This window comes from Chiloscyllium plagiosum, chromosome 17 (genome assembly GCF_004010195.1).
Source record: "Chiloscyllium plagiosum isolate BGI_BamShark_2017 chromosome 17, ASM401019v2, whole genome shotgun sequence".
Taxonomy (NCBI): Eukaryota; Metazoa; Chordata; class Chondrichthyes; order Orectolobiformes; family Hemiscylliidae; genus Chiloscyllium; species Chiloscyllium plagiosum.
Window position 1 is genome coordinate 52,107,522 of NC_057726.1, and position 24,242 is coordinate 52,131,763.

At 38.1% G+C, this 24,242-nt stretch overlaps 1 protein-coding gene across 1 annotated transcript in view; it reads left to right on the forward strand.

The window, feature by feature from the left end:
* Positions 1-23,889, forward strand: part of pard6a (par-6 family cell polarity regulator alpha) — a 104,447-nt gene extending 80,558 nt beyond the window's left edge. Inside the window, exon 3 of the mRNA XM_043707068.1 lies at positions 20,831-23,889. Within this exon, the coding sequence (XP_043563003.1) occupies positions 20,831-21,678 (848 nt within the window). The 3' untranslated portion in view covers positions 21,679-23,889. The remainder of the gene's footprint in view (positions 1-20,830) is intronic.
* Positions 23,890-24,242: the final 353 nt, after the last annotated feature.

Below are 24,242 nucleotides of genomic sequence, written 5' to 3' on the forward strand. Positions count from 1 at the left end.
GCGGAGGCGACGGAAGAATTGTTCGATGTCACAGCGTGTATTAAATTCATTGATGCGTGGACGGAGGGGGATGAAGGTGAGTCCTTTGCTGAGGACTGATCGTTCGTCCTCAGTGATGGGGAAGTCTGGGGGATGGTGAAAACTCGGCAGGGCTGGGAGCTGGGATCTGGTGTGGGTGGAGAGCTGGGAGTGGGGGCAGAACCTGTAACTGGAGTGGGTGTGGTGGTGGGGGGAATGGGGGTGGAGTCATGAGCAGGGGTAGTGTTCCCCTCGGGGTTCTGGGGGGTGGGGATAGTGACAGTTGGGTCTGTGGAGGGCTAAGGTCAATAAATATATATTTCTACTTTGTTTTAGGTATACAGTCAATTAAGACTCTTGCAAAAAGTAACTCAAATGCAGGAGTGGATGTGGAAAACTAAATGCCATTAGCTATTTACTTTTTTATAAATCCTGCGCTATTTTAAAAATTGTAAGTTAACATATATTCACTGGAGGCATTTTCACAATCGTCCTCGTCCTCGTCCTCCCTGTCTGAACAAAACTGTGGAGCAGCTTAGTTATCCTTTTTTAGTACCAAGCTAAAAATCACAACACCAGGTTATAGTCCAACAGGTTTAATTGGAAGCACACTAGCTTTCAGAGCGATGCTTCTTCATGTGATAGTGGAGGGCTCAATCCTAACACAATTTATAGCAAAAATTTAGTGTGATGTAACTGAAATTATACATTGAAAAATTGATTCTGTTAAGCCTTTCATCTGTTAGAATACAGTGATAGTTTCACTTCTTTCATGTGTAAATCACAAAACCTTTTTTTCAAAAAGTTGCATTCTCTGGCTAGTTGTTAACAATGGTGATAGCTAGACAATATGTTAGTGTCTTTTTTAGTACCAGTATTTTTATCTTTAAAGTATAATTAGTGACAACCTGAACATAGGTTCATGGAAGAAATCTTTTGGTTACAAGTGTAGAGGTTGAATTAGTGCCACATACCACACATACAGAGCACTCTAAATGAAAAAATAATCTTACTTCCATGGGGCTTTGAATAATTATAAATTTCATTTGGGTTAAGACATTGTAAAAATTATTTATCTACCCCTAAAGTTCATTCACGCTAATAAAGTAAAGAAATTATTAGCTCTGATAATTCTAAAGTTTGATTGGGAAGATATTTAACATGGCTTCTCATCATTGGCCTTGCTCTTGCATACCATTTGATTTCTTTAAACATCTTCAGTATTGACACTCCTCACAGTCAGGGTGTCCTGGGTTGAAGCTGCAGTCCACAGACATGGTGTTTCTTCATTTTACTTGTCTTTTCTACTTCTAGGACCCTGTTGTGTACAAACTTGTCATTCTCTACATTAAAGCAAATACTACAGGTCAAGTGTATTACTAATTAACTGTGTGAAATGCATTGGGTGTCTTGGAAATTTGTGCAAGGGATTACCTAAAATACAAAATAGTGAGATGGATCCTACTGAATAAGGATTAGATGCTGTTACTTTGATGTAAAATTACAAGTTAGTTGCATTTCTTTGATTCATTTAGTTCCGGTGACCTTTGTTATCTACAATATTTGTTGACCCAGCATTCACCAATATGCAGAAACTTCATCTAAGCTTGTGCTCATGGAACACAGTCTGTCCAAATAAATACTAGCTTATATTGGGGCAGACATGTGAAATGGATAAGTAATTTTACAGAAACTCCGATTAACAGGATAAATTGATTGAAATGGGACAAAATTATCTTACACAAAAATATTTGAAAGGCTCCTGTACATTTTTTTATATTGCATAGGATGGAGTTGCCAAAAAGGCCAGCGTTCAGTATCTATTCCTGATTGACCTAACCACTCTCGACCTGGGCAGTCGTGTGAGGTAATTGTATCCACAATCCTCAGGGAGGAGTTCTAGGATTTTAACTCCAAGAATGATTTCCAAGTCTGAGTGATACACCACTTGGAGATGGTCTTCCTATGCATCTTTTTGTTGTTCTCGACCGTACAGGGTATGGCCTTGTAAGGTGCTGTCGAGGACTTTGGTGAGTCTTGCAAATGGTACATACTGCTGCCACTGCACAGTGGGGTGTGCAGATGGGGTGCAGATCACTTGGGTTGGTTTATATGAGATGATGACAATTCTTGTATTAGAGCGATACTTGCCCAAGCAATGGAGTATATTCCATACACTCCTGAATTGTTCCTTTTTTTAGGCTTTGGAGGTGAGTTAATACAGCAGAATGTCCAGGCTTATGGCTTGTCTTATATCTGCAGTATTCTGACTTGTCCAGGTCAGTTTTTGTCAATGGTAACTCCCATGCTGTTGATATCCAATGGTATTAGTATTGCTGAATCCCCACCAGCAAAGTCAGATGGTTAGAACGTCTGAAGTTGGTTCTTGCTGGAGGTGATCATCGCTTGGCACTTGTGTGGTGAGATGTTACTTTACTTTCCACTTATTAGTTCAGGTCTTGCTGCATGCATGTATAACTGTGTGCTTTATTTTGCTGTCGGAGGAGTTTCTATTTGCAGTGTTCGGTGCAATTCATCAGAAAATATTTCTATTTCTGACCTTTTGTGGAAAAAATTTATGCATGGTTGAGCCTACACAATACACACTACACTGAAGAACTCCTGCAATGATTTTCTAGGACTCAGATGATTGGCCTCCTTCAACCATAAGCATCTTGCTCTGTGCAAGGCATAACTTGCCCATTGAGTTAGTTTGCTAAGGCTTTTCCATGCCATTACTTCGTCAGACGCTGTTTTGATAGAGGACAGTTCCACTCAACTCCCCTCTGAAAACTCAACTCTACCTATTTTTTTGGCTCAAGGCTGTAAAGAAACCTGGAAAATGCCCTTGGCAAAGTTTACATCAAATATGGTTGAGCAAGTTAAGTGCAATTTTATGCCATTGTATCACTACTGCTTTCAGTGTAAACTGGAGTAGTAATTGACCAAATTTGATTTCTTTCTCCTGTGGATGGGGCACATTTGATCCATTCTACACTTTGGTAGGTTTGTGGTGTAGATGTCCTAGAACAGCTTTATACTGGGATGCAGGTAGTGCTACAACCAGTCTTCAGTACTACAGCCAGAATATTACCAATTCCCAGCCTTTTCTGCATCCAATGTCTTCAGCTGTTTCTGGATGTCACCAGGAGTGAATACAATTGGTTGAAAGCTGCCATCTGATACTGAGATTTTCAGGAAACCGGTAGATTATCCAATCGTACTTTTGGCTGAAGATGATTGCAAATACTTCAGCATTTTCCTGTGCAGTAAATTGCTGGATTTCCCTGTCATTTGAGGATGGGATTTTTGCCAAGTTATTTGTTTAATTGTCCACTACTGTTCATAATTTGATATGACAGGGCTGCAGATCTTTGATCTGTTGGTTATGGAATTGCTTGACTCTTCTATTGCATGCTTCTTACAAAAGATGAGCTTCACACTTTATTAGCAAATATTCCATATTCTCAAGATTACTGTGTAAGTGAAAATGTGCACCTTGGTTACTGAATGATGTGCTGTCTATGGTATTCTGCACCACATTCCATTCAGTTTAGAGTGATAGATCACTTGATTCCATTATCGTGAATCGGTTGCTATGAGCAGTCACATATGCATGTTGCCCAGTAATACGTGAAAAGAATACATTTTTGAAAAGCTATTCAGGTAAAAGAATGAAGAATGACTGGTTGGAATCATTCGGTCCAGCACTATCGTTCAAGTAGTGATTCATAGATTAAATATTTGGAATAAATGCACTCCCTGCCTTGGAGTACAAAGAAATCAATCACTTACCACTTGGGTACTTAGTCAGTTTAGGCCCTTTTCCCTTGACTTGCATTTCTGCTTAGCTTTCAATTGAAGTTTTGGCTCTCCTTATTTTCAATAACAAATCCTGCAATATTAATTTAAATCCCAAGGACAAAATGTCTAGGTTACACACCTTCATTAGACTTGTTTGAAATTCTCGTAACTCAGTGAGTCCTAACAATTTTGTTTTGTTTCTAAGAAAGTGACTTAACCCTGATAATATTTATTTCCAGTAACATGGTGAAAGGATTCAAAAATAAATCATTAAATGAGAAATATAACTTCCTTGGACGGTGAGCTCATTGTTCCAGATCTACATATTCATACCCCTATAATTTGTATTCTCTGATCCTCTTCCCTGTCTCCCACGCACACCAGTGAGAAGGACAGAATGCAATTCATTCCTGGGTGTTAGCTATTCATCCTCTTGTGGCTGAGGTCACTCCTTCTCAATATCGCTCCTTACTTGAGGCTTTGTGACACACAGTATAAACTCATCAAGAGTTGTAACGTTTTTAAACCGCAATCTATGCTCCTCTGGGATAATGGTAACTTGCACTTTTCACTACTTTTTAATCTCCAAAGTTAATGGAAGCTGCAATATGAAACCAGCCTGCAGTTCACAAATCTATTATTTTCGTTTGTGCTTTTATAATGGCTCAGCATTTTCTTGTCACCCAGCACTTCTAAATCTGATTAATGCAATGTAAGATGTACTATTAGCAATGAACTGAAATCTGTATTTTGCTCTTCCTTTTCCTAATAACTTTAGAGGCTTCCTTGAGTGTGATCAGAGCTAACAATGCTTTTATGGAGAAATCAGTGTTCAGTTAGCTGACCTACTTATCTAATCCTTGTCAAGTCTCGAATTGTAGCTTTCTACCAGAAAGTGACAGAATTCATTACTTTCAAAACTGAAATGCCTAAATGTTAAGAGGAGAAAACTTCAGAATATGGAGACAGCATGAAAATAGATTAAGTATCAACAGTGGGCAAAATGACCACCTTTTTTGATCTCATGATCTTGCGTAAGGGAATGAAATGAAAATTTGACAGTTGTGACACCGTCGGGCCAAGAAATAGAAAATTATAGAGATGCATACTTGTTATGAAAGCCCCAATTCCCTTCTGTTTAGAATCATTGTAGGTTATTTCCTAACTTCTGTTTAGTATGGGGTCACTTAAAAATACCAGTAGTTGACATGGATTTAAACATAGGATTATTTGTTCGCTTGCTTGCTCCAAAAGATCTAAAACAACATCAATTGCACCAGACTCGAAGATAAATTGAAGATTATAAACTGCTACCACAAGTATTAAACCAAAAGAATGATTAGCAATTCATGGTCTCTAAGATTCCAGTAAAGAAGGATGCTTTTCCCCCTTTTTGTATTTCAGATAAGCTCCGATAACTGGGGTTGAATGACTTAATTAGATTAACTGCAGGGTTCCTTTTTTTTTTGAAGACTGTTGTTCAGGTCATGTGTACAGCTCATAGCTGTATCAAGAGGTCCACTTTCTTGAGAAGTGAACTTGGAATTTTGGAATCCAGCAGGAGGCTTTTAAAAGACTTGTGAATGTTTTCCTGTTGGAAGGCAAAGGTGGTAAATCCATTTTTAAATGCTTTTAGCTAAAACAAGAAACAAGTGACAGAACTCTGATCTGGCAGCATCTATAAAGAGATTTAACAAGAGTCCAATATGACTACTTTGGAGTCACACTGAGTTGAAACTTAACTGTTTCACTTTCCATAGATGATGCCAAACTTGCTAAATCTACTCAGCACTTTGGATACTGGAGATTTGAAATTAAAAAATACTGTATTTTTGCTTTCTTAGCTGTTGTCTTGATATTCTACAGACTGTCCCAGATCTTTTGAGTTTTGGGATAAAAGGATTTCAGTATCATATAGCTAGTTTTAGAAAGGCCATTGATGTACAATTGAAGGTAAATGGTAGTTTTTCACACTTGGAGAACTGGACTCATCAGCTTTTTTGTTTTTGTTACATTGCCAACCTGGAAATAGAATGTAGGAATCTGTTGACTTTGTTTTGGGATAAGTTTCAAACAGTATCAGTGGAATGTTCCACAATTAATTGTTTAGCCCTGTCTAAGGAGAGACCCCACCTTATTACGATCGAGTTTGTATTTCTCAGGAAGGTCTTTATGATCTGGATTAAAGTTGCATGGAAATAGTGCCTGATAAACTTGAGTTTTTTTTTTAAAGAGGTGTTGAAAATAATTGAAGGCAGAGCAATAGACTTTGTCTAACGGACTTTAGAAAAGCGTTCAACAAGGTTCCACATGATAGATCACATTGGATCCAGAGGGAGCTGGCCAATTGGATACCAAATTGGCTTGACAGGAGATGGTGATGGAGGCCTGTGACCTTTCAGACTTGAGGCCTGTGACCAGCAGTGCACTGCAAAGACCCATCAGTGCTGAGTCCACTACCTTTCTTCATTTTTATATAAACAATTTGGATATGAATATAGGCATGGTTAGTAAGTTTGCAGATATGACTAAAGATTATTTGAGTATAATGGGACTTTGATCTGATGGTCCAAGGAGTAGCACATCTAATTTAATTTAGGTAAAAATGCTGTGTTGTATTTTGATAAGGCAAACCAGGGCACCATTCTACAGTTAATTATAGGGCCCTAGGAGTGTGATTGAACAAAGAGACCTTTGGGTGCTGGTGCATAGTTCCTTCAAAGTGGAGTCACAGGTAGACAGGGTGGTGAAGAAGGCAATTGGCACTCTTGCTTTCATTGGTCAGCATTTTGAGTATAGAAATTGTGATGTCATGTTGTGGCGTATAGTACACTGGTGAGACCACTTTTAGAATACAGAACAACCTCAATTATCCGAATTTTCGATTATCCAAACAAGATCTTAAGGTGCCGTAAAATGCTCCTCTTTATCTGAACAATCAGTTATCCAAACAAAATACCTCCTGCCGGTCTCGTTCAGATAATCAGTTGTTCTGTAATGTGTACAATTTGGTTGTCCTTCAATGAAAAAGATCTTCAACTTGAGGGTTGCAGAAAAGACTTAAAGGATGTTGCCAGGACTGGAGGGTTTGAATTCTATTGAGATAATTCAAGGGGCTTCTTTCCCTGGAGCATTGAAGATTGAGGGGTAACCTTGTAGAGGTTTATTAGAGGTTGATAAAATCATGAGGGACAGGGATAGGGTTGTCTTTCCCTTATGATGGGGGAGTTCAAAACTAGAGGGCAAAGATTTTTAAAAAGGACCTGAGGGGTAACACTCCCATGCAGAGGGTAGTGCATGTATAGGAAAAAGCTGCCAGAGGAAGTAGAAGAGAGAGGTACAATTACCATATTTTAAAAGACATCTGAAGGAGTATGTGAATATGAAGGGTTTAGTGGGATCTGGGCCAACCACTTCCTCTGGCAGCTCATTCCATACCCGTATCACCCTCTGTGTGGAAAAAGTTGCCCCTTAGGTCTCTCTTATATCTTTCCCCTCTCACCCTAAACCAATGCCCTCTAGTTCTGGACTCCCTGACCCCAGGGAAAAAACTGTCTATTTATCCTATCCATTCCCTTCATAATTTTGTAAACCTCTGAGGTCACCCCTCAGCCTCTGATGCTCCAGGGAAAACCGCCCCAGCCTGTTCAGCCTCTCCCTATAGCTCAAATCCTCCAACCTTGGCAACATCCTTGTAAATCTTTTCTGAATCCTTTCAAGTTTCAAACATCTTTCCGATAGGAAGGAGACCAGAATTGCACGCAATAAGAGGCATTTGGATGGGTATATGAATTGGAAGTGTTTGGAGGGATATGGGCTGGATCCTGGTAGGTGGGACTAGATTGGGTTGGGATATCTGGTCGGCATGGACGGGTCAGACCGAGGGGTCTGTTTACATACTGTACACCTCTATGACTGTGACTCTAAATGCTGTCAAATGGAACTAGGTCAGAATAGGATGTCAGGTTGGCATGGACAAGTTGGACCAAAGGTTATGATTCTGACTGGCAAGTAAGGGAATTTCTAGGAAGGATAGGAGGGCAATGAGCAAACTCAGAGGCAATTAGCCTTTGTCTCAATTTATGGAATACCAGTTGCTCTGTACAGTGGTTGAAGGAGGAAGACTGAAAATATTGGTGAGACGTTTGGCATGGTAGTGGAGGGTGGCATCAGTATTTGCAGCAATGAGTAGATTGGGAAGGACGTTGGAAATGTTAGTCCCCACTGGGCATGCTAAGTGAGACATTCAGCAAGCTGGTTCAGTAGTGCAGTTGTGATGGCTGCTCATAAGATGACAATGATGTATGGATTGAACCTAGGATGACGACTGAGAAATAGAAAGTGAGGAGTACATCAGCATTAAGTATGTATTTAAGAGGGGAGAATTGAAAGTAGGAATGTTGATTAATAGAAAGGATCCTAGAAGTGATGAGGGGAATTAGGTGTGTGGAATCCAGTTTGGAACAGCACCAAAACCTGCACATAAATAGGTGCAGGGAAGTTCAAATTACACAGTTCTTGTATTATGTCAAGATTGCGATAGAGATCTTGGTGATTAAACAAGGATTCACAGGAAGTTCAAAGTTAGCCAAAGATTGGCATAATCTGGGTAGTCCGTTTCGAACATTTTTCACAATCTGATATCCAGGTCTTGTTTTTGTTTGTTGCAAGTGAGAAATTTGAACAGTAGTCTTACAGAATGCATTATGGCAGTATTTCCGTGGATATGAACATCTTTAGATGTGCAGAATAGATTGTAAGATATGTGAAACATGAAAATGCTCATAAGACTGAGATCATCTTGAACAGGAATGCAGTTAAGTGTCCAGATTTCAATCATGGAAGTGTGTGGAAGTTCCAGTGATTTGAACTTAAGCTGCCACATCCTTCTCCTGGTCATCGCTGAAAGTGAGGGCATGAAAAGGACACCAAGATAGGAGTAGCTTTGAGGGATGTTTATTTTTAAAAAAACAAAATGTAAGTAGGAGTAGGCTTCTTAGCTCTTCAAGCCTGTTCTGCTTTCAGTATGATCATGGCTGATCATTCAACTCAGTGCCCACTTTTCTATCCATACCCTTTGGATCCCTTTAGCCATGATCTATATGTAACCCATTGAAAGTATACAATGTTTTGGCCTTAGCTGTTTTGGTGGCCAAGAATTCCATAGGTTTGCCACTGAAGAAATTTTCTCCTTCTGTCAACCCTAAGTGACTTACAAACTATGATCCTTGGTTTTGGACATTTCCCCAGTCACCAGAAATTACCTTTGTGATTTTCTTTTTCATTCACTAACGGGATGTGGATTTCTCTGGCTAGGCCACAATTCATTGCTCAGAGTCAACCACCTTGCTGTGGGTTTGGACTCATGAAGACCAGGCCAGGTAAGGAAGCAGATTTCCTTTCCCAAAGGACATTGTCAAAAAACCCATCTGACTAATTATTTCATTGAGAACATTTGACCCTTCATTCCAGATTCATTATTGAATTCAAATTCCACCATTGGCATGGTGGGATTTGAACCTGGGTCCCAGAACATTAGCTGAGTTTCTGGATTAATAATCTAGTGACAATACTACTCTGTCATCGCCTTTCCTAATTTACTTCGTCTAGTCCTGTTATTGCTACAGTTTCCTGGCAGCCAACGAGTATCCACGTCAGTACACTACCTCAATCTCAAACGTTAATTTTATGAGAATCTCCTTTTGTGTTTGGGACCTTGTAAAGATTGTAAAGCCCCTGTGTTTTTCAACCATCAGAACTGGACTTCCACAACAATGGCAGCCCAGCTTTGGGTTAAATCTGGATCTTGACTGGGAACGCAAGTCAAACAGAAAGAAGCAGCATGTGGGTGAATTCGGGAGGGGAAAGGGCTGGTTTATAGGTCGGGGAGGAGGAAGGGCCACAACTGAAGTCATGGAGTAGGAGAAATGCTAATCATGTCTCACGGGAAACCATATTAAATCTCCTGAAACTTATCTGGATTACAGGTGCCATTAATATTCTGATATTAAAGTGAAACAATGTTAAAGGGAGTAACTTTAAACAAGGAGTGGTTGTACAGAATTATAGAACAAGGATCATCCGAGAGAGTTACTAGCCTGGCTGTTCCTATGATCTGATGTTCAGTCACATTCTGCACTTCCAGCTGTGTAATACAAACTATAAAGTGGACTCTGAGTTTAAAAACTTAAATGTTCCATGTACTTGTTGAGCAGCAAAATGTCTTCAGAAATGGAAAATTCCTTTCCTCCAATTGTTAATTCCTGCTTAAGAATGCTGGCTGACTTTGATGTTGTAAAGATATTTTATAGGTCACATTTGTGATCCATTATTTTTTTTTAAATGCAGATGGATTTGGTTATGTTTTGGCACATTGCTAGACTGTTCTTCACTTAGCAAGAAGCATGTGCTAAAACATATGTAAAATTTAACAATGCAAGATTAGTATTTGGTTGTTGCATTGCAGTATCTATCGACTTTGACCTAAAGGTCATACTGGGCTTGGAGGCAACCAATTAATTTTAGTATAAGCCAACATATTCTAATTGAGTTACTTGATCAGCTGAATCATTTGGTAAACTTGCTTTGATAACAATAGCTGCACTTCAATATATGCCGTATTGTCTCCTGACCATTTAGTGTCTGCAATGACACTGCAGATCCCTCAAAAAAAAAACTGAAAGCAAATAAAGCTGTAATTTTTGTTTTTAGACTCAAATGAGCATTCATCTTATGGTTTAGAGTATCTTGGTCAGATGCGATCACAAACCAACGGTTTAGGAAGGAGGATTGGTGTACATTAAAGGGAACAACTTTGAAAATATAGAAATGAATTCTGAAGGGAGTAGGAATAAAAGTAAAACAGGTAAAGTTTAAGTGTGAAAGACAGGAAGAGAAGTACAGAAAGTCAAATGAAAAAGAACAAAAGGAGCATTGGTGCTGCTAGAGCTGGTGATGCAAAGCCATGAATGGATATGTAGATGACCATTGTAATCTCTTTACATTTGAGTGATGGGGAATCTGTTTTGATTAGAAAGATGGGTAAAAGCAGAACAAAGCTAATTATATGTGACAAATTGTTGGATGAAAGGTCAACAAAGAATGTTAAACCTGTCAAAACTTTACATGTCCAGTTTAAATTCCAGAGCAATTTTATTGTGTCTAAATCAGTTCTGGTAATGAACAGAAGTTAAAGTTCAAATCTGTTTACAATCAGTGGCCAGGAAGTAGGATTCATTCCAGCAAAGAAACAGAAGCATCTAAGATCTTCGCTACTAGCTAGAGAGGAGACAAAAATCCCCACAATGATATGAGAGCGATATGGGCCAAATGCTGTCAAATGGGACTAGATTAATTTAGGATATCTGGTCGGCATGGTCCAGTTGGACTGGTGGAAATGCCATCAGTGGAGAGCTGATGGCTAATCAAAGGCCAGCAGCAGTGTTGGACAACAACATTGCGAGGGAGGCTGATGCTGGAATGATGTTTGTTGGAAGTCCAGAGTCATGGAGGAATTCAGGCCATAGTAAATAACTGTGTGTGTGTGTGCGTTCTAAACCAGAGGTCGGAAGGCCTGTCCATTGGGTTAATACCTGCATTAGGGTGAGGCCCTTTATTGTAAAATAGTCATTAACTGATCACTTCTCAACTGGCAGGGCCAAAAGTCTAAAAGGGACATAATCCTGACAAAAATGGGAATGTGGCATTATTCAGGCACATTAATGGAACTTGCCATGACAGAGGCAATAAATTCCAAACATGTCAGCTGAAGACTCTTGTTTTTGGTCAGTTAGAGCTACACAAGATAATTTTGGATAAATAAACTTAAAACACAATTACTTTAGTCCCATGGAACTGAAGAGTGGAGGGAATGCATTGGGGAATGACTATTTGATTGTTATTGAACAAAAACACAGGATTACTAATTATAATGCACAAAGGTAAGACTTTTTTTTTGTAGCTTTTGGTCAAAGTTTGTTGTAAGCAAGTGGCAGCCAGAGTGGATGGATATAAATGAAATTTTGGTAGAGGTGAGTACAGCTGGGTGATAATTAACACTTTTTAAAATCTTGGTAGTTTGAAGATGGTGTAGTAAATGGAAAGGATAGATTTGGGGTAGTTTTGTTTTGAACAAGACCAATTTTATATATAAAATCATTTTGTGACTCGTCTACCTCTGTTTTTAGCAGCACTAGTTTGATGAAACAATAAAACTTCATTTTTCACTTGTAAAGAAACCATAAGTACATTTTGTAAAATGAAACCAAGAACTGTGGATACTGGACATCTGAAACAAACTGCTGAAGAAACTTACAAGGTCTGGCAGCATGTATGGAGGGGAAAACTGTTAAAGTTTTGAGTCTAAAAACCCTCCTTCAGAAGTTCAGGAGAAGGAACACTGGACTCTAAATATTGAACTTTTTTTCTCAATAAATACTGCCTGACCAGCTGCTAACATTCCATAGGTTATAAGTTACCAATGGAAAAAGAGGGGGAAAAGGTAATGTTTCTAGTCTTTTTTTGTCAGATCAATACAAGTTGCAGTTTTGACTTGAAAAGATCAGTTGTCGGAGCCAAACAGTTACCTAAGTGATTGCTAAAGCTGTAACTGTTTTATTAAGGTGCTTTGTATTAATGCTATATCGTAATCAACAGTTACAGCACAGAAGGAGCCTATTTGGTCCAACATATTTTTGCTGGCTCTCTGGAGGAAACATTCACCTTGTTCAAGGCTATGAAAAATCTTCCCTTTCTGTGAACTCAATTCCATCTTGACTGCACTAATTGAAATTGCCTCCACTGCCACCTTAAGCGGTGCATTAGATTCTAACTGTTTGCTGCATGAAGTTTATCCTCATGCTACCAGTTACCTTAAATGTTCTCTTTCTTTTTTCCACCAATGGGAACAGCTTTCTGTACTTTCTCTGTCCAGACCATTCCATGTTTTTTTAACTTTTTAAATCAAATCTCTTAACCTTCTCTTGTTGAATGGAAAAAGTATCTCCACTTCCGCAATCTTCGTGTTAACTGAAGATCTTCATTCCTGGAATCATTCTTGTAAAACTTCTTTTTGTTCTCTCTAATGCCTTCACATCCATCTTGAAGTCTTGTACCCAGAATTAGACACCAGACCATCAGAACTATAAGAATCAGTGACGGCATAAGGTAGGCAGAGAGAGACATACACACAGGGGCGCAGAGAGAGGGGTGGGGAAGAGGGGGGCACAAAGGAAAAAAAGGCTGCAGAGAGAAGAGGGAGAGGAGCAGGAAGAGGGGTAGCCGTGGGGCAGCAGAGAGAAAGTGAGAGGAGGGAACAGCAAGTAAAAAGGGTGCCACAGAGAGATGGGGGCATAAAGTGAGGAGAGAGAGGAAAGAGAATGAGATGGGACACAAGGTGAGAGAGGGGGAGGGAGGGAGCAGGTTTGATTCCAGCCTCTGCTGACTGTGTCTGTCCATGTAGAGTTTGCACATTCTCCCCATGTCTGCGTGGGTTTCCTCCAGGTGCTCCAGTTTCCTCCCACAGTCCAAAGATGTGCAGGTTAGGTGAATGGGCCATGCTAAATTGCACATTGTGTTAGGTGCATTAGTCAGAGGGAAATATAGGTACGGGAATGAGTCTGAGTGGGTTACGCTTTGGAGGATTGGTATGGATTTGTTGGGCTGAAGGGCCTGTTTCCACACTGTAGGTAATCTAATCAAATCTACCCAAATATGAGCCTGAGAAGACTATTCAGCCACTCAAGCCCACGCTGTCATTTATTTTTATTTTTTATTCACTTTTTTAAAATGACATTGATGCCATGTTCTTTGCATCCAGCAGAATTAAGAGATGTCTCAATATAATAGTTGTGATCATAGAATCCCTACAGTGTGGAAACAGGGCCATCTGACCCAACAGGTCCTCGCTGAAGCTCAGTATTCAACCAGACCCATTCCTCTACCCTGTTACTCCTAACCTATACAGCCCTGAACACTCTGGGCAATTTAGCATGGCCAATTCACTTAACATACACATCTTTGGACTGAGAGGAAACCCACGCAGGCACAGGGAGAATATGCAAACTCCCCACAGACAGTTACCAGTCTGTCATTTTAATAGAATTATGGCTCATCAGACAGTTGTCACTAGACTCCAACCCCCTTGAAATAAAGACCAACATTCCATTAACTTTACCGATTATCTGCACCACTTGTGTTCTAGCTTTGTGTTTCATGCACAAGCACTGTCAAGTCCCTTTTTTTTTGCAGCTTTCTGCAGTTTTTTTCTCTAGTTAAATAATAGTCTATATTCTTTTGTTCTTCCTCCCTCCCAAATTGAAAACATTGCTTTTTCTCACATTTTACTACATTTGTCAACTTTTTGTTAATATCTCTAAATTGTCTGTATCCCTCTTGCAAACCTGCCTTTTCACCTTTTTTTTTTGTCATCTGCAAATTTACCTTCCCCTGAGCCAGAAATATATCTTGCAAACAGTTGTAGTTGCAGCACTGATCCTTGTGGAAACCCACTGGTCACAGTCACCAAACTAAAAAAGAACCCCTTAACCCCACTTGCTGGTTTCCTACTTATTTTATCAAATTCTCTATCCATGTGAATATACTACCTCCTACACCATGGGCTCTTGTGAGGTAACAACCTTTTGTGAGGTACCTTGTTGAATGCTTTCTGTAAGTTCAAATAGAACACACCTATTGGTTCCCCTCCATCATTCTGGTTGAGACTTCCTCCAAAAAATCAAATAATTTGGACTGTATTTCCCGTTCATGAAGCTATGCTGATTCTGTTTGACTAAACAGATTTTCAGAATGTTCTGCTCTTACTTCCTTAATTGATTCCAATATTTTTTCCAATAATTGATGTTAGGCTAATCAGCCTGTAGTTATCCTCCCTTTTTTTTTGCCTACCTCCCTTTTTGAATAGGGGTGTCACATTAGTTTTTCAATCCTCTGGTATTTCTTCAGAATCCAATGCATTTTGGAGACTCACCACCAATGCATCTGCTATTTCTCGCTACCTGTTATAGGATCCTGGAAGGCAAGCTACACAGGCCAGGGGACCTAGATGTCTTTAGCCCCCAGTTAATTTCACTAATATGACTGTCATGGTGATAACTTAATTCCTTCCCTGTACTCTGTATTAGTGGGATGTTTGAAGCATCTTCCATCTTAGAGATTGATGCAAAATGTCTGGGTGTTCAGTACAAAATATTATAATTGAGGTCAAACTAGTGTTCTATAAAAGCTTAATATCACCTCCTTGTTTATATTTTATCCCTCCGAATAAAGCATATGCCATCCTCTGCTTTATTAACTACTTCCCAACTGTACGACATTTGCATTTTATGCATATACAGAACAACCTCTGCTATCCAAACATCAATTATCCAAATTTGAACTGGTGCTGGTGGTGGGAGCAAGAACAAGGCTGCCACAGGGACCCTGTTCCTGCTATTGTCGCCGCCACGGAAACCCTGTTCCTGTATCCAAACAATCAGTTATCCAAACAAAATACTCCCTGCCTGTCTAGTTTGGATAATTGAGGTGGTTCTGTATATACCAGGTCCAATTTCTCCTGCAACTTATTTAGAACTGTGTACCCTTTTGATTTTGTATTGTCTTGCCTTGTGAAGTGTTTTAATTTTGCTAGAAAGAACATTCTCATTTCTCTGCATTTCACATATCCCCTACCACTTGTCTGTCTATTTCAACTATCTGTATCCTGCACAATCCTTCTCAGTCACAATGTTTCCAGATTTTGTATTGTCCATCACTTTTTTTATTCTCTATCAAGATCCAAGTCATTATCAGGAACAGCAGGTCACTGGCCCCTTAGAACTCCAGTATAAACCTTTTCAGTCTGAAAAATATCTATGGGTCTATGCAATGCCTTATCAACTGACTTTTGGAAGTCAATTTCCAGCCCATCAACAGCATTGTTTACATCAGCCATCCCTGCTAACTCATCAAAAACAACCCCAGTTGAAGACCTGTTTTTCCTAAACAAATTCAGCTGGCTTTCCTTACCTTCATTTGTTCAAATAATTTTTCATTTTGTCCATAATTGTTGTTTGGATGCTTTCAATTGCTCTGTTAGTCCTTGCCTGTTTCCTTTTTGGAACAAGGATGCAACATTTGCAATTTTGTCAGTCCTCTGGCATCAGATTTATGTTTAAGGCATGTATTTTGGCAGCATAGCACCTCTAATTGATGTGATGAGAGATTTAACAAGACAGCAGTGTTTGTTGATTACCACAAGCTGCCTTTTTAATTTGGCTACTTTATTTTCCAAGATCATAAAACATTTACTTCAACTTTATTGCATGTAGTAATCAAAAGACCACTCAAGTCAAGCCTTAAGTCAACTTAACTATTAATAAATTAATGGAATTTCACAACAATTCCAACCAGCAGTGCCTCTGGATGTATGTAGGTTTCGGTCCTTGTGCCATGTTATTCTCAAGTTCTACTAAAGAACCCCAAAGTTGAATGCATATATAGGATTTTGTCTTGTGAAGTTTCTGATGTTACATTATTGATCCTTTTAGATTTGCTCATGCACAATTCATATAAACCTGTTGGATTATAAGCAATGACAAGCTTTGAGTGCTGCTCCTTCAGATGAAGAAGATGCAGCACTCCAAAAGCGCTTGATTTCAAATAAACATGTTGGTCTATAACCTGGTCTCGTGTGACTTCTGACCTTGTCTACCACAGTCCAACACCAGCACCTTCACAACCTGATTATTCTTCTGGAGTCATCAGGTCTGAAACTTGCTTTATCAGATGTAGTTTCCTTGTTCCTTATTACTTTTGACATTAACTGTCTCTTTGAAACAAAACTTTCCAGCAATTAATCTCTTTGCCAGTAGAGGGAATATCTGAGGTAAATCTTAACTTGCTACTTTGCACGATAATTGGTCACTTGTAAATGTTACCTTTCTCCCAGAGAGAGCGTATTTGTTACTTTAACTCTTCCTTTGCCGGGATGGTAAATTAGCATTGTTTTTAATTCCTTTAACATTTTTCCTTTAATTGGTCAGGGATTGCAAGAATCGGCAATAGCTCTGTAATAAATGGTTTGAGGAAAAGGTTAAAGTTTTGAAGTTTACAGTACCACAGTCCCTCCTTATTCATTGTTTTTAACGTTAACAAAAGCTAGTATAATTAGTCATCATAATTTATAATTTTCCTCCATATTGGTTCATTTCCAAATTGAGTTGCTGCACCATATATAACTTAAAATGCCTAACTTCATTATGCAGTATGGATATACACAAACCAGGAATCAATAATTGACCTACAAAGGACAGTTTGGGGTCCATTCATATCGCACAGGGATTCAACAAGGTGGCCTTCTATCTCACCCTCAAGGAGAGGCCTTCCCATATTATCCTATTTGCCACTAAGTATTAAAGTAAATAAATCACTTAAGAGGGTAATAAGCATGCCAAAAAATAGACTATTACAATGAATAACTCTGCTCTACTGGTTCTGGTTTTAAGTTTCCAGAAAGAGTTACCTCTGATTCTTTCAATCCCTGAACAGTTAATAAAGTTTTGAAGTTTACAATATCGAAACAGATATCCATTTGTCTTCTAGAATGCAAATGAAACAAACTCCCTGAAGGTTTTGGTTTGAACCATCAGCCTTTTTCTTTTTCATATTTCTCAATGTTCACTAACCATCTAAAATCTGCTATCAACATTGTTTATAAACTTGTTTTTATGTCCTGTCTCATAATTTGTTGAACCTGAAATCTCCTTTTGGTAGGGGTGGCATGGAGGAAGAGAACAATTTCCTAGTCTTTTGTTCTATATAACTTTACATACTGTATTACTGTTTCTTGCTAATGCTATCTGAGGCTCAAAAATATGGAGAAAGTGAGGACTGCAGATGCTGGAGATCAGAGTCACAAGTGATGCTGGAAAAACACAGCAGGTCAGGCAGCATCAAGAGCAGTAGAGTCGACGTTTTGGACTTGTCAGGAAAGGGTTATGCCCGAAACATCATCAACTCCTGCTCCTCAGATGCTGCCTGACCTCTGCGTTTTTCCAGCCCCATTCTTTTCGACTGGTAAGTATGTCCATTTTTGTGCAAATTGGGTTCCTTACACTAAACTTTTTAATAATTAAAAGTTGCAGTTATTGATATTTATCTCATTCTGACAAAGTCTCTTCATTTTGGTCTGCTTGTCCAGGTCTAAGTACTTCTATGCAGATACTTGTGTAAAGACAGCGGGAGAACGGGAAACAATGGCATGCTCTTTCAATGTATCAAGTGCTTTCCTCCTTTAACAAAAAGGATAGCAGCTACGTTGAGTAGTTAGTTTAAATTGAATTTAGCTGTAGGTTGGACAGCAGTACTGAGTTTTTCCTGCTTTTATTTTGTATTTTATTTCCAGGATCTGCAATATTTTGCTTTTGTATTTGACTGTACCTCTCAATCTATAAATCTTCCTTCTGTCTTGAGTTATGTGCAATTTCACATCAGTGGATACAGCCACAAATATGCAAACCTTTAATGGACTAATATTCAATTATTCTATCTCCATATTGTTTGTTTTTTAAATTATCATGCCACATTTTTCTAAATACTGACTAGACTAATTCCATGTGGGGCCCTTTTTGAGTTGACAAGGTAATTCTGTTCCATGCATTTGGTCCTTGGGTTGTATTTGTAGGTGTTAAATGACACTTGTTTACATAAATTACCAAACTCCTCTGCCAGGCTGCACGTCTTTTAGCTTGCTATTTTTGTATCATCCATTAATTCTGTTCCAGAACCCAAGTTTGTTTTTAAATTAACAATTGCAGAATTTGGGCATTGAAACTTGAAGAATAGTGTTTCAATGTAGTTTAGCAAATTTTGAAATCAATGATACCAAACTTGGACAAGTGGCAAACAGTGGGGATGATACAAATTTACTACATCACTGGTTAGCAGAATGGTCAAATCAGTGCGGATGGAATTTATTTCAGAAAATATAACGTGATAATATTGACAGTGGAAATCGGAAGAGCCAATAAAAACTTACGCATGTGCAGCTTTTGAAGGTAGCAGGACATAATGTGAGAGATTAACAAAGCGTATGGGATCTTGGGCTTCATAAATAGAGGCATTGAGTACCAAATGGATACATTATGCACAACCTTTCTAAATCTCTGGTTAGGATCTGACTTGAATATTGCATCTAATTTTAGTCAGCATAATTGATTTAGGAAGAGTGAATGTGTGCTTGAGAAGTTAAAAGGAAGTTTACAGCAGGGATGGGATATTTAGCACAGGGCTAGGTTGGAAAAGCTGCAGCGGGTTCACTTTGGAACAAAAAGCATCGATTTTGAGAGCAGCATACACTTTATGGCAGGTGTGCATTTGGTAGCATAGGAAAATCTTCCATTGACTACTGGTATGAGGACTATGGGACACAAGTTGTCTTTTGGATAAGAACTGCAGGGGGGATGACGGTACTAATTTCAATATTTGAACATAATACAAATTTGAGTTGAGGGCAGTAATGTACTCCAAGCAGATGTAGGCTGGTGGGAATTATTGGATGTATGGCTGATGGAATTTAACGCAGTGAAGTGATAACGTTTTTAGTTTAGAATTGTATTTTTTTTTAGTGAGTGCAGGAGTTGAAAGACTTGGAGTTGTGTGTATACGTATGACTTAAATTTGGCAGCAAAGGTTGAGAAAGCAGTTAATAAGGCATATTGAATTCTGGGCTTTATAAATAGGAGGATAAGAATACAAAAGCAGGAAAGTTATTTTTTAGCATCATGTTGTGTTGAGGGTCCAAAAAGTAGTCACCATGTAATAGATTAACTATTTAATTAGTCAGAAATTCTTGACTATGCATCTTGCATTACTTTTCTTCCCTCCCCCACAAGACATTCTATACTGACTTTTCTCAATTTTACCATCCAAATTTTAAATGAATGTGAATTATTTTATATTGCCAGACTTTACACTAACATAAATTGTAAATAAAGCAATCTTTATCAAAAGAAAAAGTTGAAGTGGCCTGGTAGACTAGCAATTTAGCAACGTTCTATCAACTCAGATGGTCAAGAGTTAAAGTCCCAAGCACTGCCTGTCACTCAAATCTAGTTAGTTTAGATTTTTAAGGCAGTCAAAAAGGCTACCAGAACAGTGTATAATATACACACTCACCTGGGGATTGGTTGTTATGGTGTACAACCTGATTTGCTACTAGTGAAATCCATGGGGAGGAAAAAGAATACGGTCTATATATATAACAGTAGAACAGTTGTATAATCTCATCTCAAGTGTAACTGTCATCAATGTGCAATCTAAATTGTGGCTCTTTATATTAAGTGTAACATGAGAGAATACTTTGTGCTAAGTATTTACATTCTTCTAGGTAGATGTAGGGAGAAGAGGGAAGAATGTGTAGGGGGATTCTAAAATGAAGCAGTCATGTTACGTAGCCATCTATTGAATGCCATGAAGATTTGTCATTGTTTCCTATTTTCCGTTACCCTCTATTTTCGAGAGAGAGGGTTAGCATTTCTTAGATTGATCAGATTCATTTTTAACGGGCGTAGATGCATCGCATTGTCTTAAAGGATAGCTTGTGCACTGAGAAAGGAGGTTTTTACAGTGAATTATGTTTGCTCACTCCCTTCTAGCTTTCAATTTCTCTCATTTTATTTGTCAAGATTATAATGATTGTAAGGAATGAATCTTTCTTGCGACTAATCTTCATGGCGATATGTTACTGAAAAGTGTAACTAGCTACATGCAAAATTGAAATCGCAAACCTTACACATGCCATAACTTATCCTAAGACCTATATTATAACTAAAAATAAAACTTGTTTTGGGATTATTAACTGAGGTGATCCAGTGAAAAGTTAGATCTGTTTAAGCCAGAACTGCATGGGAAACTGGGAATAAAGCCATATCCTTAAGATTTAACTTGCTTGTTTGTCTGATCCACGCAAGCTGATGCAGAAAAATAACCAAATGTTTTAATCTTTCTGCAGCTGAAGGCGACTGTGGAGCATTTGGAACCAATTCTCTTCTGCGCAAGAAGAAAGGTCTTCATGTTCTGCGTCCTGTCCATCATAAGTCAAAGCCTCACATCTTGATTGGAATGCCTCAGGATTTCAGACAAATTTCTTCTATTATTGATGTAGACATTCTTCCAGAAACTCATCGGAGAGTTCGCCTTCACAAACATGGCTCTGACAAACCACTTGGTTTTTATATTCGTGATGGGGTGAGTGTGCGGGTTGCTCCTCAAGGAGTGGAGAAAGTTCCTGGAATCTTCATCTCACGGCTTGTCCGGGGTGGCTTAGCAGAGAGCACAGGCCTACTCGCAGTCAATGATGAAATACTAGAGGTAAATGGAATTGATGTCGCAGGCAAGTCACTGGACCAGGTGACTGACATGATGGTGGCCAACAGTCACAATCTGATCATCACAGTGAAACCAGCAAATCAACGAAATAATGTGATTCGCAGCAGCAGAGCTTCGGGTAGCTCTGGGGTGTCAACAGACAGTACACCTAGCCAGCACACATTAACAGCTACTTCCAACTATATCAACAATTACACTACAGCAGAAGGAGAAAGTGAAGATGAAGGTGATATAATAATTGAAAATGACATGCCATCATATATACCGAAAACAGTATTCCCTAATTATGTGAATGGAGACCTAACCAAAAAGCTGCAGCACAACACCCCTCTAAACAGCCCACTGTTAGAAAACAATGAAAGCAAATACAAAGGCTCATTAAACTCTTTGAACACACACAGCGACAATCCCAGAAAAATAAGTTCAAGCCATGGAAATATGCGGGAAGATGGAACAATGATCACGCTATAGATCTTTTTCTCTTGATTTTATCACTTTTTAACATACAGTACATTCAGAATAACACTTCTCGATTTATGTTGGCTTGACAGAAACCTCATTTAGGAGACTGGAATCCAATTTATTTTTGACCAGAAATATTTGACAATACAAAAGGATATTGGTAAATATGAAAGCAGGAAGATAAAATTGCAATCACTTTTTACATAAAGAATCTTTCAGAACCATGCTTCATATTATTTTGGAAATGATACAATGTATAACTTAGTATTTCTTAACCACCGAGGTTCTGTTCACTCATCTTCATTTTAGGAGCCAACCTCCCAAACTGATTCTACGTTTATAAAACTGAATTGTACCACTTCACAAAACTGCAATTGAACCATATTGTCTGCAATTGAAGGCAAATAAATAGTCTTGTGAAATTGCTAAAAAAAAAGTGTTTAAAAATTGAGTTCAATAACCTCGTACCACAGTACTTGCATATTCTGAGGGACCACATTACTACTGAAGTCCATTTTTAAAAATGTTACTCAGCAATTATTTCCATTCCCTAATTGAGAGCATTACTTTTTTTTTCCTATGGAAAATGTAATTATGAAACTGTATTGAAATTGCTGTGCAGCACTAGCAAAATATTTCAAAGTTGCTGTTCTGCTCCGTGTGGGAAAATTAGTGTTTTGAAAATTTAAATTTCTAGACATATTGCTGTAAAGCAATTTTTTTTCTGTTCTTGGTGGTATGAGGGTATTCTGTATGTCTATCTTTTAACACTACCTGTATCTTAAGAGACCCTGCTGGCTTTAGTGCTCTTTGTCATACATGGTGTAATTAATTTACAGTCTATATTCCACTTTTTAGAAAGCAATATTCAAAATTTGAAATCAGTGGGACTATAGATCTAAAGGTTTATTAAGCCAACATTTTAAAGTGTACTTTTGGGTATATAGTTAAACAAATTAAAATATTAATCAAGGAAATAATTAGTCAAATTTGTAGCTCAATTGATTTAATTTCTTTGACCTCAATTTCAGTTATAAATCAGTACAGTAGAAACTCTAATTGACTGCAACATTGTCATCCACTGTGTTGACTATGTAATTTGCTTTTACAATAGTTGGATTAGATTGAATTTATTGAGGGCCATGAAAGTAGGATTTATTGTTTAATTATAAGAATAGTGGTCTCATATTGGGAATTTACTTTCCAGAACAACTTTCTATTCTATCAACATTGACGGATTGTTAACAATTTTGTAACACAACAGACTGTAAAAGGTTTTTATATTGAAACAGACTGCAATGTGACAAATTTTCATTCATTAAAAATGGTAGAAATGCCACAAATGCTGACCCCACACAAGCCTACACATCTCAGTAAGAAGTGGTATTTAACAAATTAAAAATGGGACTTTTTCCCCTTTATTGGTAGAGCACATGATCAAGAAATATCAACTAATTTTTTTGTACTCATCTGCCTACATAGCCTAATATGCTTTAGATTTAAATTTAGAATCCATTCACTGATTGGATTAAGAGCAATAATCAAAGTATTTGCATCTCTGCACACCTTAAAGCATTTTCACCAGTCTGAAGCACAATGACTCTGCAGTTTTAGGAAGCCTCCTGTGGTTTGGCTCTGCTTTTTCCCAAAACAAAATGGGGATTACCAAAAAATAAAGACTATTTCCTTAATACTGAAAAAGGCTTAAGCATTCAGGGACGAACATACATTGAAGAGAAAATGCATTCAGGAATTTAGTTTTAGATTTTCTTTTAAATAAAATGAATTCACATTAATACATGTTAATTGTAGGCAGAATTTGTTTTTATCATTACGTTATTTTAAATGAGTTTCCTCTCACCGTGCTCTTGAGTCAGCAGGGTTCAACAGCAGTGTATAATTAACTTTCCTGAGTTTTTAGACCATGTATGCATTTTTGTCAATTTGTTATGCATCTAATCTGTTTAGTAAAGAGATGGGGGCAATTTTATCTAACTGAGAATATTTTGTATAAATTTTTTTATGAAATGAGGGCAGTATTTTTCTTACTTTTTTGTATTTGACCCCACTCAGTCCTAGGCCTCTACTTGATTTCCCTTAAACTGTACAAACATTGTATTTATAATATTTAACAGATTAGCAGTCTTGTTGGCTCAGGCTATATAATATTGTGAATGTCACATAGTTGTATGATTATTCAAATAAAGATTCTAACACTAACTTGTGCGTTAGACTGGTAAATAACCAGTACCTGTTACAATTTACATTTATACAGGACCCAAGAAAAAATTTAAGTACTTCAAAGACTGACATTTTCCTGGTCCAATTATTTTTTCCACAAGTTTGAGGGTTGACCAAAAAGTTGGTCAGTAAAGGACTTTTGAATGTTTTGTTCAAACAGGAAGATGATGAAGGATGATTTGAGGTTCTAATCAGTGGCACCTGTTACTCTGAAAGTTCTACTGTCAATGAAAACTGCTTCTCATTTAATTTTTTGCATTGATTTGTTTCTCTTTCAATGTTAACGTTTAGTAACTCCTGAGTTTTTATTTATTGCTAATACTAGGTTTAGA